The sequence below is a fragment of the Cyprinus carpio genome, chromosome A1, assembly GCF_018340385.1.
Source record: "Cyprinus carpio isolate SPL01 chromosome A1, ASM1834038v1, whole genome shotgun sequence".
NCBI classification, from domain to species: Eukaryota; Metazoa; Chordata; class Actinopteri; order Cypriniformes; family Cyprinidae; genus Cyprinus; species Cyprinus carpio.
In genome coordinates, this window is record NC_056572.1 from 8206397 (window position 1) to 8221002 (window position 14606).

The window sequence follows — 14606 nt, forward strand, 5'->3', positions numbered from 1 at the left end:
AAATCTGAACAGTCCAAGGAAATGGGATCTTCATTAGTCAACATGAACTTGTGTCTGTTGCCAAAGCATGTCATTTGTGTATAGCTCTCTCCTTAAAAGAAGGAGAGAGCTATCTGTTCTCAGTCGTAAAATTGTTTTAATAAGAACTTTCTGGATAATCACCTGCCAAATACTTTCAAGTCGGTTCTGGGCTTTCATTTAATAAGTAAACAACTCCTAACTCCTGACCCAGTTTAACTCCACATTAGAGCTGATTTAATACACACAAATAAGTGCTTGTGTCTTTGAGTGATCCAAACATAAAAGATTTGTTAATAATTGTTACAAATACTCTGGAGCTTCAATACTGCTTCAGTGCCCACACATAAACATAAACATAAACCTGTGTTTTCTAATTAGACAATGAATTAATGAATAGAATGGTTAACTAGCAGAAATCCATTCCAGAAAACATGCTTTTGTTAGATGCTTTTATCCAAAGCAAATTACTTTTGATTCGAATTATACAATTTATCAGAACGCATAACTTTGGCATGTCTAGCTCGATTCTTTACAGTTTGAGCCACTGGAAGATTTATGTTCCGATTTTAGATTCTGCTACTGTAAATGTTCTGAAAAATTTGAATGGTTCTGATGTCTCTTGTATATAAGATCATGTATTATCTGAAAAAGAAAAGGAAAATCTTTCCTGCCAAAGAAAATCAGAGTTCCCTTTGAGCCATGAATTTGCATTATTTGCTCAAGCAAGCAGATAATGGGCATAGGTTTCCAAACTTAGATACACAGACATGGATAATCACAATGGACCTGCGGTAACAAATGGTAAAGTTTATCATCTTGAAATTTGTTCACTGAACTGTAAAGCGTCCTTTTCCAGCCTTTACTGGAACATGATTTGTTTGGCTGAGGGAGACAAAAACGCTGAGGGTAACAAAAAGCAGCAGTACATTACAATGTATGTGAGGTGTGAGGTTATATGAGACTGTATCCAGCATTTTTTTCTTCAAATTCTATGCATGAAATGTAGGTTGTTGAAATGGGTAATTTCTAAATATATATGAATATATTAGTATTTAAAGATTGACCTGTAAGGAAAAAGTAATTATAATGCTTGTGAGGACAAACAGGAAGACTAAGAATGTTGCTGAGCTTGCATATACATGCCTGTTTGTTTATGTTAAATGGTCGAATTGGTTGAAATGGTCCGTTAAATTGTTTTGTAGTGTTACACTACAAAAGTGTAGTTTCCTGTAAAATAGTGGGCTGGATAGTCTGTGTTATGCATAGCAGTGTAAAGTGCTACCAATGCTTTAAAAATCTTAATGTTTAAAATAAGGTTTGACCATCTCCTTTGGAGTAGATATGCATCATTATTTTAAATATATCTATACAGAGTGTTTTTTCAGGGGGCACTAGTGGCAGTTCTGACTCACATACCCTAGGAGATATAAGACATGACTATGCCCAGCTGTAATGTGCTATTTTTTTGGGAAAATCTTTAAAATGTATTTCAATATTGTAGAAATGTGCTGAAACAGCTGAGAGTATTGTACTATTATTGACAGGTAAAGGAAAAATCAAAAACTATGTGTAAGGGTGCTGAATTTTGTGGAATTCTGTGGAAATCTGCTGAACTTTCTTTGGAGCAGATTTTGAAAGGTTAGACATGACCAGAAGACAAACACTTTTTGTAACCCACAGTAATGGTGCAGTTTAATTTTTTTTAAAGATACGAATATTTGCATTAAAATACACTTGGCTCAAAAATATGAGGGGACACGTGCCTTATTCTGTACATCTATACTTAAACACGCTGTCATAATCCGAAGTTTAAAAGACTTTTTTAAATAGACTTGTCAGGCAGTTTTTCCTTTGACTGGGTGAATGATCTTAAAGCATAAAATCTTTTGATTTAATTGCATGAGTTGAGGATCATAACAGCTCCCGTGGATTTCCTACAGGGAAAATACACAGCCGGGAGCGTCTGACTCATAACGAACCACCAATTTTGGCGCCAATGGAGCAAAGGCAAAATCACCGTTCTGCTGAGGAGTCGGTTCGTTTAACTGTTTTGCACTCTTTAACACGTGGAGGCGACAGTAGATGGGACATGTTTTTGCAACATCGAGCGGGAAAATGATTTGTTTACTGGGCGTCGTGTGATTGAGAAATTTCTACAGTTTTGACGTGCCCGCCGTGCGCAGGGACTGTTAATGGCGCTCATTATCATTTGACTGTTTTCATGTGTGTGATGGAGAGAGAGAGAGAGAGAGAGAGAGAGAGAGAGAGAGAGAGAGAGAGAGAGACTCAATCTAACGTCTACTTGAATTAAGGAGTGTGCGTCAGAGAGCAATGGTCTGTAAAGTTGGATGGAAATATGAGCGCACCTCATAACCAAATGTTTTCCTCAAATAGATAATAGATAAGACTAGTCTATTTGCATAGACAGGCATAAAATCCGTATACACACCCTTATGAAACGTACGTTTGTGTTTAATTATGGTGGCAAGGTAAGAGAATTGAGTTGAATTTGGCGCGGAGCGCGTAGGAGGCATTGGCAAGTACAGTCTCAGATCCGCGCTCAGATGTTAAGGAGCGTACATGCGCTCGACAGTTTGCCATGATGTCTCGAGTTCAGTCGATGGTGTCGCAGAGGAATCTTTATCCAGAATAGATCTCATCCCCGTTATCGACGGTTTAACGACTGAATACGGCGTGTTGCTGTTGTTTTCTCCGAAAGGATGCGATATTGACGGAATCCCCCTCGGAGGCGGCACGCGGACCTGTTCCACAAGCTCCACTGCAGAACGCGCTCGAGACTCCGAAAAAATAAATAAAACATAAATATTAAGGTGAAAACCCCACGTGGTTGTTGTATGTCGACTGAATCACTGAACGTTTTTCCCCCTTTCCTTTTTCTGGTCAATCTCTGTAAGGAATGGAAACGGTAAACACAAGGACACTGGTGGAATTACGCCGTTAAGAGCGCTGAACTTGACGGATTTGTTTACAAAGAAAGATCAAGGTTATACGATGAAGACTGAGGACACGGTTTGATTTCCTGACTGGTAGCTACATTGGAAATGTATGACGAGGATATTAGGTGAGTTGTTCTCTTTTTACTTTCAATAAAACATCAAAGAGCGTATTATTCACGCATTATTTTCCTTACCAAATGTGGGTTCGCGCTCTCATAGCCAAATGGGAGTCGTTGGAGCTTCCCGTTGACGAAATCGTCGGCTTATTTTTGTGACGGGAGAAATGATTTCAACCGCCTTGATGCGCAACACCTGCTGCGCGAGCGAGCGCCCTACATAGAGACAAACCCCGAGCGCGCGTGAGGGGAATACCACACCGTTATTTAAACACACACCTTTTAACCACTGACTACACTCTCGAAGCTCACTGAGGGGCGTTCTTTAAAACACGGTTATGTGGTGTTGTAGTCAGCCTCTGAAGCTACTTGGTTCCGTGCGGGGGAACCGTTACGCTTCCACGCAGATCAGTTTGCCCGCGAGCACACTCGCGAAGCCTATTGGTGTGGCTTTTCTCTCATAGATTACTGAACATGCGCGAGAAGTTATAGAAATACACTAAATAATGAGTTGTGTCATTTTTGCTGACCTGGTGTAAGGATTTTGGTTGACTTTTTTCCAGAACACTGAATACTTAAGCTCCTGTCAAGGTGGTTCTCCAAAGGTCTGAAAAAAAAAATGCGCCGACAAACGCGCCTTCCCTGTGAGGAAATCTTCGTGGATAACATTCACAAGACATCGGTCAGTTTCACAGATGGCACATTTCAACCACGGCGAGTCTTCTTCACTGACACCTCGTGACACACAAGGTAAGATACGATGTAAAAATTGAACGTTTAGTAATATGTGTGCAGCGGCTGACAGAGGGATCCGACAGGGGGCGCCGTTGTTTCGCGGGTTCAGTCTATAAGGGGAATGAATGAGGGACTTGCAGATTTGGGTGCAGTCACGTTGTCCAAGCACATTTTTTGATGTTTTCCTCTTGCTTACAGGACCAGGCCTGAAATAGTGTTTCCTGCGATGGAGGATACAATTTTAGAAGCTGAAATATTTCAAAACCACCCCCTCCCTATCCACACATTCATGTATAGATATACTTATACACATATTGATAAAATGACCTTAACTTAACACACAGATATACAGCAATGCATTCTTACATTTGCTGTATTGGGCCAGTGTGACGCCTTGGGCCAGAAACATAATTTAATCAAAATAAACGAACACAGACATGAGTGTTTGGCTAATGCACTGCCCTGTTGAAAATACTAATGTGCTCTTACGCTATTAACAAACCTCAGGACTCAAGGGGGCAATGGAATTGCCTAAAGAATTTCTGCCAATTGAAGTGAAAGTTGCTATAAAATTACATTTAAAACGAAAGTTGCAACAAAGCATACTGACTTTAAATGTCCATAGCAAGATTTTCTTCAAACTGTTGCTGCACCACAACAGTTAGTTGACCTGAGAGACTTTATAAGACTATAGGCTATAATACCACAGTTTTCCACACATTTCATAAGCTTGCAAAGCTAGAAGTGTCTGCATTCATTTACTTAGGTAGAATATGTTTTGGATCTTAAAGAGAAGAATATATGAGTGTACATGCTGGTCAGAAAAAGAGATGGATGAGGGAAGAGGACCTAGTGCAGGTGCTTATTTTGAGAGTACTCGTAACTATTGACACCTCCACCTTTCCACACAGTCAAATTCAGAAATCCACCCACAACCTCCCCATTTGCCTGTGAAGAGAATTGATCTCAGCGGTGATATTCTGCTAACAGAGGAGCCAATCTGCACATGGCACTTTACATTGTGGTTTTGAATTATGAAATATGGGCTGTGACAGACCATCAATACTGGTTGGTACTTTCAGACATATGTTCAAACCTCACTCGTACAAACACTCCGATTGGCATGATGTTTCTGGTAGCGTTGCTTAAATTTAGATGCATAAAAAGTAATGGGCCTGTTTTTGTATGTGAGTGAAATGAATTGTCTTTATTTTGAACCTTGGCTTCTCTTCTGTTGTATCCTGCAAGCTTAGGGTGAAGGTGATGTCAAATGTGACTGGAAACATTACACACTGTTTACTTGTAAAGTGTCCCAACAAATCTGACAGATGCACATGCAGAACGAGATGTAGAGTGATGCTCTACATTTGCAAATGCTGAGTGCTACTCCAGGTTAGACTTAAGGGCATGGTTGCTTTGCTGGGGTAGCTCGGTGAGTATGCCAATTATGGATGTTAGCAAGTATGCTAAATGAGAAAGTTACAGGGGCAACAGAGCACAGCTGCCTGTCTCTGGAATCTCTAATGTGGTCATTGAGGCATGTACCACTTTTGTACCCCCACAAACTCCAGTGCATTCATCAAGAAAGCAATTATGCAATTATGTGATTGGCACTAATTAGTATGCTTCGCAATACAGCTGAATGTTTTAGCTGTCGGAAGCGAAACCCTCTTACTATCTCCTATAAGTGTTTTCAAACAATTGAAAATGCATCAATAAATGATTAATTTGTCAGGTGTTAAACAAGTCTTCGCTTCATTTATTAAAAAATGACACTGTAGGAAGAATTATATAATACATCAGGTGGTAGTCATCCACTTTTATTGCTATATCAATGTTGTTATTAAAATGATTATTAAATTTCAAAATAATCAACTGTGTGTGTATTTGTGTGTATTTATACACACACACGTCAAATATCTAAATATAACCATTTTTCTTTATATTATTATGTGTTGTTTTAGATAAATAGATTTTATTTAAATATAAGTTTTGTCCAAAAGTGCTGATGTTAAAAATGTTCATGCCCATATTATTTTTCAACTTCCCATATAGAAGTATTTGCAATATATTCAGCGTAATATTCCAGTGCAGGACTTTTTCAGTTAAGCTGTGCATTTATGAGCTTCTGCATTAAGCTTTGTCCTTTGTTGAGGACTGGTGATATAAAATGGTATTATCTGCAGTAGCTGATGGCAGCACATTCTTATCACATCGTTCATTGCTGAGCACCCCAACCAAAATTCAAGTGGTGGAGACTGTGGGGTTGAATTTTTTTAATTGTATTGATTTTTATGCCATGATGAGTATTCATTTTAAATAACATGCCCTGGCGCATACAGTATATTAAGAGAAAAACTGACACAATTTTATGATGCTGCTGTATATATGTCCTGTTTGTGTGTTACCAATGACATTCTCAACCAGAGTTTAACAAGAAACAGGATATTTGACTGACTAGTGCATATATTTTGTTATAGCATAATTCTCAACATTATCTGAGTACTTTTTCTGTGGTTATGGGCTATGGCCTAGGGTAGTCGGTGAATGAAATGGAGGTGCAAATATGACTGATGACTAAACTCCAGGGATGAAGCAGGTGTATCCAGTGACATTTCTGAGACTGAAAAGCTCAGAGTGAATTCGATCAGTCTTGCTATCAAAGCATGTTTGATAGCAAAGTATCTCTACCTTGATAAAAGGAGCCAAATGAACAGGAAAAAAAATCTATATATATGTTTTTTTAACTTAAAGGAATATTGTCAGTCATTCACCCACCCTTTAGTCGTTCCAAATCTGTATGATTTTTCATCTGAGTAACATAAAAGGAGATGTTTTGGTATGTTCACACTGCTGTTTTCCATACAGCGAAAATGAAAAGGGATAGGTGCCAATTGGGTTGTCGAGTACACTATGTTGTATGGAATAGAGCTCCTGTAGCAGACTACATCTCATTTTGTGTTCCACGGAACACAAGAAAGTCAGGTGGAATAGCAATGATATTGGGGTGAGTAATGATGACCAATTTATTTATTTTTTGAGTGAACTATTCCTTTAAGCAATGAGTACATTTTCTTCCATACTGAGGTTGACTTTTACATTCAATCTCTTGAGACTGAACCATCTTTGAACCGCTGACATCAGCGCACCTAAATTTAACCATGTATAAGCTGTTCTTCACTCATGTAGTTATAATGCACTCCAGTTAGTGCATGGTTTCATCCATTATTACTATAATTTAAGAGACAGACACACTAGCCATCTGGAATCATTCAGGCATCAAATTCCGCCTAGAATCGTAATAAACTATTGAAGAGTCCTATCAATTAGACGGGTCGTTTAAATGTAACCACACTGACATATTGCAAGACAGTACATCAGAGTTAATTGCTAATAAGTGAACCACTGTTCCATTTAACTGTTTAGACTAATTAAAAGTATTGACTTGAAATGACTGAGTAGTTGGACAGAGTACCATACCATCTTAATCTTAACTTTTAAAAGCTTGTCTTGGAGATTTGCTTCCCATTCATTTCCAGTCCCCCTTCACTGAATCATTGTGTGCAAACTGCAAAGTAATAGGTCAGTTGTAATTTATGTTTGTGCGTTATCTGATTTTGGTCTAGTTTGGATCTAGTAAGCATGATTTGGTCTGACTGACTGTGTTTTGCATCCTTGTAAAATTTCTTATCTTGACAGGGGCTGAAGCCAGGAATGATGGGAGCTGTAGTCTGGTTGATGGTCTTGTGGGGTTTGCTGGGTTGGTCGGAGGCTGCAGAGAAGCCTCCATCCCTGAGTGTAGCTGTGATATTGGGCCAGACCCCCACCATATCCGAATCAGCCCTGCGTCCGGCTCGTGGGATAGGTGCGCCTCTGGATGTGACTGTTCTCAGCATCCAGGTGAACCAGACGGACCCAGGAAGCATGCTTACACACCTGTGTGAGCTCATGTCCCGACAGAGACTGCATGGGCTGGTCTATGGAGACGGCACAGACCAGGAAGCTGTGGCACAGATGCTGGACTTTGTTTCCTCTCAGACTTCCATGCCCATACTTGGAATCCATGGTGGCTCTGCCATGACAATGGCTGAAAAGGTAAGCATGCATTCCTCTCTTGCTGGCTGTATGCGCTTTATTTGTTGTTTGCTTTGCCTAGACATTTTCAGCAACCCACCTTGAAATATTTCATCATATCTGGCATCAAAGCCTAAACAGAAAGCTTGATTTCAAATATTCAATGTCATGTTTTGGATTGTCTAGCTGTATGGCATTAAACAAGACACAATTCAGATACCTGACAGATTTTCTTTATCAGCATGCCATCTGCATCAGATGTAGCCTGACGGATTGCCAGTCTTCCTGTCACTGTCCCTCTGTCTATCTGTTTGTTTCTGCAAAGTTGGCAATGAGCTGTGTTTATAGCAAAATCGGTTGCAGTTGTGTGGGTGTGACAGAAACCTGCTGCCGGGTTAGTGGCAAAGCTGACAGTTTAGCATTGAAGAAAGTTTATGATTGCAAATCTGTTCATTGATGCTGTTTTCATTTTTACATTAAACATCAATCTGGTGATGTTTTAATACATTATCAAATTGATAAGTTGACTGTTAGGCTATTACTACACAATGTTCATCCACATGAACTGTAGAAACTTCTTGTAGGAGACCATGTCATCCTGTTGCATCATCTGGCTGAGTTCACGTCAAACTATCCTTCCAAATAGTGATTTGATAATTTTAGATGAACTCTTTTAACAGTGATGAAATACAACTACAAAGTAAGTGGATTGTGCTACTTTTTCAAAGCTCATGGTTCAGAACTATTTCATACTTAAACCAGAAAGTGTTTTTAAAGTTTTAATTCTTATGCAATGTACAGTACGTTTGGTATTCTATGATTAGTATATTCTTTTTACGTGCTGCTTTATTATTATTATTATTTTTTGTTTGTTTGTTTTACTGTCTTATGCTCTCATTGTATATATGACAAGTTATGCGTGATGGCAAGTATACAGTATATTGAAAGGTGCTTAGAATTCATAAGGTTCAGATTTATTATTATCTAATTTCCTTCGAGCTAGGCCTATATCCTCCAACTTTGTTTTTTTTGACACATTACACCCCGGTGCTGCTGTAGAGCTTGGAGGGTAATAAATGAAGAGACTCTTCAGGAGGGAAGCTCTGCTTAAGGAGTCAAATGCTGGGGCTGATGTGAATGAAACTCATACATTAAGAGGCCCCCTGCTTGCTGTTTCCCATAACATTTCTCATCCCTTCTTTAAATCATCTCCCAGAGTTCCTTTTGATACTCAAGCTGATACAGCCTTGGCTGTATTTGGCTGTTCAATAATACGTAAAGCACAATGCATTTCCAAGTCTGAAATAAACAGAAACAGAAAGATGGAAAATATCACAATTACTGTCTGATCCTTTTCACATTTAATAAGGAGTCAGTAAGACTGTGATGGCAAAGCTGAATTTTCAACCTTCAGTGTCACATTCTGAAATATTAATTTGGTGCTCAAGAAACATTTCTTATCACAGTAGAAAATTGTTATTGTGCATAGAATTTTAGTAATAGAAAGCTTAAAAGAACAGCAGTTCAGCATTTATTTGAAATGGTAATCATTATAAATGTTTTATTGTCACTTTTGATGAGTTCAATGCATATAGGCTGAATAGACATGTACATTGGCATGTATAAAATTTTCTTGCATATTCTTGCTTTTAATAGCAACATTTTGACCTGCTGCCCTTGGGTAGGCGCTACTGTGTGTATTTAAACAAGGACATAGAGATTCAAGGACACTTTCTTTCCCAGAGTCATAACCATCATGATCTCTAATATGCACTGATCCAAATCTGCTACATATTATGATAACAAAGGGTTACAGTTCAATTCAAATGGTATTTTCAAACAAATGAAGTCTTTTCTCAGCACTTTTAAAATAATTTATTTAAAAAACCTCTGTTGTGATGTGTTTGGTTTCAGTCTTTCTGATTAGACTGAACAGAATGAAACTGCTTCAGTGTCAAATTGGGTAAATGTTTTAACTGTGTTAAATTTAATGTTACAATTTAGTGTTAGACATATTTAATTGATTTCAAAGTACCATAGAACATGTTAACATTTGGCATCTTAAATTGTAACTTTTGCATACAAGGTGCTGTTACCGCAGGACTGATTTTCTACACAACATGAGTGTCTTGCCAAATCACAAATTGTATGAAAATGATGTAAAGAGTGTAATTTTACTATACTGTCAGGAGCATACCACAAGTGGATGTACAGTAATATTATTAACTATTATTAAGCTCTATTTGTAGGTAGACCCATCCCGATTATCGGTTGATCTCTAACTGCTAACTGCACCTGTTATATTAGTCATCTTTTTTTTTCATGAAACACAAAAGGAGAGATTTTAACAAGTAGGAATGGACAGAATCATGTAAAGATTCTTTAAAATGTGTCCCTTTGTGATCCATGGAAAAAAAAGACAGCTTTTAGGTTTTGAGTGACTAAAATAATTCCAGAATTTTAATATTTGGGTGAACTATCTCTTTAAAATGTTTCAGAATGGCTTTTATCTCTGTAGTATTATACATCCTTTCTATCTTGTACCACTGTGGTTCTTGGCCTGCTTTGATCAAGTTCAACTGCATGTCTTTTTGCAGTGTACTCTGGGGGGTGCATGAGTGTGTTTTGAGAGTGTGTAAGTGAGGATCCTAGAGGATGCTTTGCTTCACTGTGAACCCAGATTTTCGTTCTCATGTTATTAAAAATGAAGGCGCCGGGATGCATCTTTTTAACCATGCTTCCGCCTCTCATATGGGAAAGAAAGGGCAGGGAGCACTAACACACAGGCCCTAATGCACACTGAGGGGGCAGGACTGAATATTCGATGAGCTGCTTTATGTGATTCACATGTTCAGTTTCTAGAATGAGGTCTGGGCATATGCGTTTAGGGTCTATATGAGGGGGCGGAGAGAAAGAGAGAGAAAGAAAACTGGAGGAAAAGAAGGAAAGAGAGCAAGGCCTGAAGAGTTAAACACTAAAGCTGTTTTCTGCCCCATTGAAGCTGCTTTTATCCCATCTGTATTAGAAAGGTGCATTATGGGAGAAAAGAACAAAACAGAGGGGCTGACATAAATTAAATATGTAGCATACACTTACAGGTGGACGTGTACAGACACACAGTCCTTTCTTTTTTATTTATCCATCTCCCACACACTCTCAAATTATCTTGTTATTCATTTAACAATAGTTTGAGGTTGCACTGACACATTAGATCATATGATGTCATCAGCTGTGCCAAATAAGTGCCTATAAAAAAAACACAGCAACGCACAGAAAAACCCACTTGAAGGGTAAAAGCCAACTCATCTCTAACAAGCTTATAAGACACTTTGCTGATGTCACTCTTTGATGATGTGAGCCACAGTAAAACTCTCTGCACTGGATCGGTTCATGTCATATAGTTTTTTGTGTCGTAGCATAAAAAAAGAAATATTTGAAATAAAATATGTAATAGTAAAATTGACAAAAATATATGTTTAAAAAACATTAAAAACAACAACAAAGCAGCTGCTTTTTGTTTGATGTAATTTATTTGTGTAATTTGATCAAAAATGTAATATTTTTGTGGAAACCGTTATGCATTTTTGCAAGTCTTTTTCTGTCACTTTTGATCAATTTAACACATCCATGCTAAATAAAAGTATCAGTAAAAAAAATCTTACTGACCCCAAACTTTTGAATGGTAATGTATATATTGCTAAAATATTTATATCATGAAAATAGAGTTTGAATGTTTTTGTGTCATTAAGATGACAGTTTTTATTTAGCTTAGAACAGCATTCGGTGTCATTTTGAAATACTGTTCCAGCTCTTGTTTATACTTTACCTGTGTTCCTACATTCCCAAATGCCCCCAAGGAGGGATCACTACAGTTTAAGTGAAAGTCCTATATAAGCCAAAATAAACTTGTCCTTCGTTATTTTGTGATGTATCACTGCACTTCAAGCAGACACCAAAATAAAGTTACAATGGCGGACCTAAGCTAGAATGTAATTTCAGATGCTTTAAAAGACCCCGGAATGGTACACAATGGACAAACGATCTGCCGTCACTCAATATTGTATGATAAATCCTTCTCTCTCCTAACAGTAGCGCCTTGATGGCCACCTACTTATTTTGGTCTGTACCACAGTGACTCACTGCAGTTCTTAGACGCTATTATAGATGGGCTTGACTTACAGAGATATGAAATTGGAAATTAATTTCCATTCGGTTACTGTCGTTGGGAGACTGGATAACAAATCTCTAGCCAAGTCGGTGTCGCTTCAAGTCAATTTACAGGAAAGCTTCCATATTGTATGTGGTGCTTTGAACTATAGGATCAGATGGAGCTTTACATGTCTTTTCTTAGAAGATAAAGCTTTCAGACCTTTGTCAAATTTCAGTCTGTCCCCTGTTCTTTTAATCTCGGCAATACCTCTGTATGTGAACCTTCCTTTCCCTTCATCTCTCTCTTACCCGTTTTTTATTTTCTTTCTCTATCTTTCTTCCTTCAGGATTTATCAGAAGAGAGGGTCTACACAAAGGATCCCTCTCTCTGGCAGACCACCAACATGTCTCTCTCGTCCTCACTTATTTTCTTTCTTCCTATTCCTCTCGTCACTTCTTTCCTGCGGGTTGTAAAGGACAATCGGCTAACATGGAGATTGGTGGCTGCATTCAGGACCGAATGAGGTCATTTTCGCAGTTAGCACTGCCTTCATGGGAAATGACAGTCTATTTGGGAGAAGAACGGGTGAAAAAACTCGAAAAACCTTTGAAAGCAGCTTTTAAGGGCTAAGTTTAGATTCCCTGTTCAGCAGTCTTCTGCGTTTTGTGCGACACTAACTTTATGAATATTGTATAGTGAAGTAGACACACAGGCTAATTCATTTAGAGTGAAATGTTAACCTCATAATTCCTACTGTTTTTTGGATTTGTCTTGGGCCAGAGGCTTTTCTTTGTGTGTGAGGGTGAGAGACTGAATTATGAAGACAATCAGAGTTTGAGAGATTATGTTAATATGTTAAATCTGATCTTTTTTATATGCACCTGCAGCTTGAGTTGCCTTTAAAAACAAGTCGCTGCTATATAAACTACTATTCAAAAGTGTGGAGTTTTTTTGGTTTTTTTTGATAAAATTGTATAATTTTTATTAATCAAGGATGCATTAACAACAATTGATTGCATTGATTAACCCTTTCCTGGCCAAACACAGAATTTTCTGGGTTCTCGCTGTTATATGCCGTTATGCGCTATTACAGTACCCATCTCCTGAATGAGTTTAGAAGGTGCAGCTCAAAAACACATGCAAGGAAGACACAGAAACGAGTGATCTCATGTGTATGCATATGAAAAACAATGCAGTCATCAACAGTAAACAGCATATAAATGAAAACATTTAACATGAAAAAATGTAAAAAAAAAAATAAAAAAAAAACTTTTATACAACTTACCTACATTCAAGTGTTGATAAAAAAAGAACACTTGAAGCTAGAATAAAAGTGATAGAATTTGAATCAAATGCACTAAACTCAGCACATTCAATAATGGAGTTCATTGCATTTACTGTGAACGGAGCTGCTATGAGACACAGAAAACACTGGATCACGAGCTGATTGCGTGCGCTTCGCAATGTGTGCGCTTCACTTTGAAACAAGCAGCAACAGACTAGATAAGTCATATTACGCTTTCGGTTTTAATTTGTCTGACAGCTTATTATACAAACCTAGAAGTCAAATGCATGAAAAATATGTTGTTTATATTTATTAAGTTTAAACTAATGTCTATGATTATGAAAGACTGTTACTGTTCTGTGATAAGAGTCACATTTTATTTATTAATATTTTTTTTAACATGGTTTGAAATACAGAATGATGAACAAATGTTGTGTTTGTGGATTAAACAGCCGCGGATCAGTAGCGGACTGCAAACGCGTCCTGTGTGAAAGCACAATGAGTCCGTGCTGCTTCTGCACCACATAAGTAACGCACACGGACTGCATACGCACTGCAGACGGAGTATGTGTGAAACAGGCGTGAGTCTTGTCGAGGTTTTTTTTGGGGAAGCTTGGTAATTTTCACAGTAGGCATACACACAGGTTCGAAGACTCGTTCTCGCCCGCTACAGTGCAATTCGTCTAGGTATACATCCACGCTAAACTATCACGGTGAAAGTCATCATAGATTGCGTAGAATAGACTCTGCTCCCAACCCAACTTTGAGAATAGATTAACGGCGATATTTTTTTTATCGCCCGATAAGAGTCTCACGTTAATGCAGCACGTTAACGCCGATAACGGCCCACCACTAATATATATGAAGAGTTTTTTTTTTTTTACATAAAATGCGATATCTGCTGAGTTATTCTGTCATGTGTTCTCCCTTTCTTTCCAAACTGTGAAAAACGCCGGTCACCCTTAAATTGGGTTTTCGGAGGTACAATACAGGTCCATTTTTTGTTCCCTAAGGTACAAACTTTGCATATGTACCCTTAAAAGTACCAAAAATGTATCTTTAAGGTACAATTGTGCACCTTTAAGGTACAATTATGCACCTTCCATTGTACATTGTGAGCTTTTCGAGGTGTAAGGTACATATTTGTCCCTTACATATTTGTACCTTAATGTTTAAATATAAAATGGCAGGAATTAGTGGATGCTGAAAATGTCATCTCTCAATATAGAAACACAAGTAAACCTATACCATCAAACTCAATAACTGTC

The 14606-nt window shown here is 38.0% G+C and overlaps 1 protein-coding gene across 2 annotated transcripts in view; it reads left to right on the forward strand.

Moving 5' to 3' along the window:
* The first annotated feature begins 2318 nt into the window (after positions 1–2318).
* Positions 2319–14606, forward strand: part of LOC109052115 (glutamate receptor ionotropic, NMDA 2A-like) — a 93296-nt gene continuing 81008 nt past the window's right edge. The window contains exons 1-3 of one of the 2 annotated variants that reach the window (XM_042736590.1): positions 2319–3103; positions 3658–3844; positions 7529–7924. In XM_042736590.1, the coding sequence (XP_042592524.1) occupies positions 7544–7924 (381 nt within the window). In that variant the 5' untranslated portion in view covers positions 2319–3103; positions 3658–3844; positions 7529–7543. Of the gene's footprint in view, positions 3104–3334; positions 3539–3657; positions 3845–7528; positions 7925–14606 lie in introns of those variants that run through there. The other variant, XM_042736661.1, reaches the window with a different exon arrangement.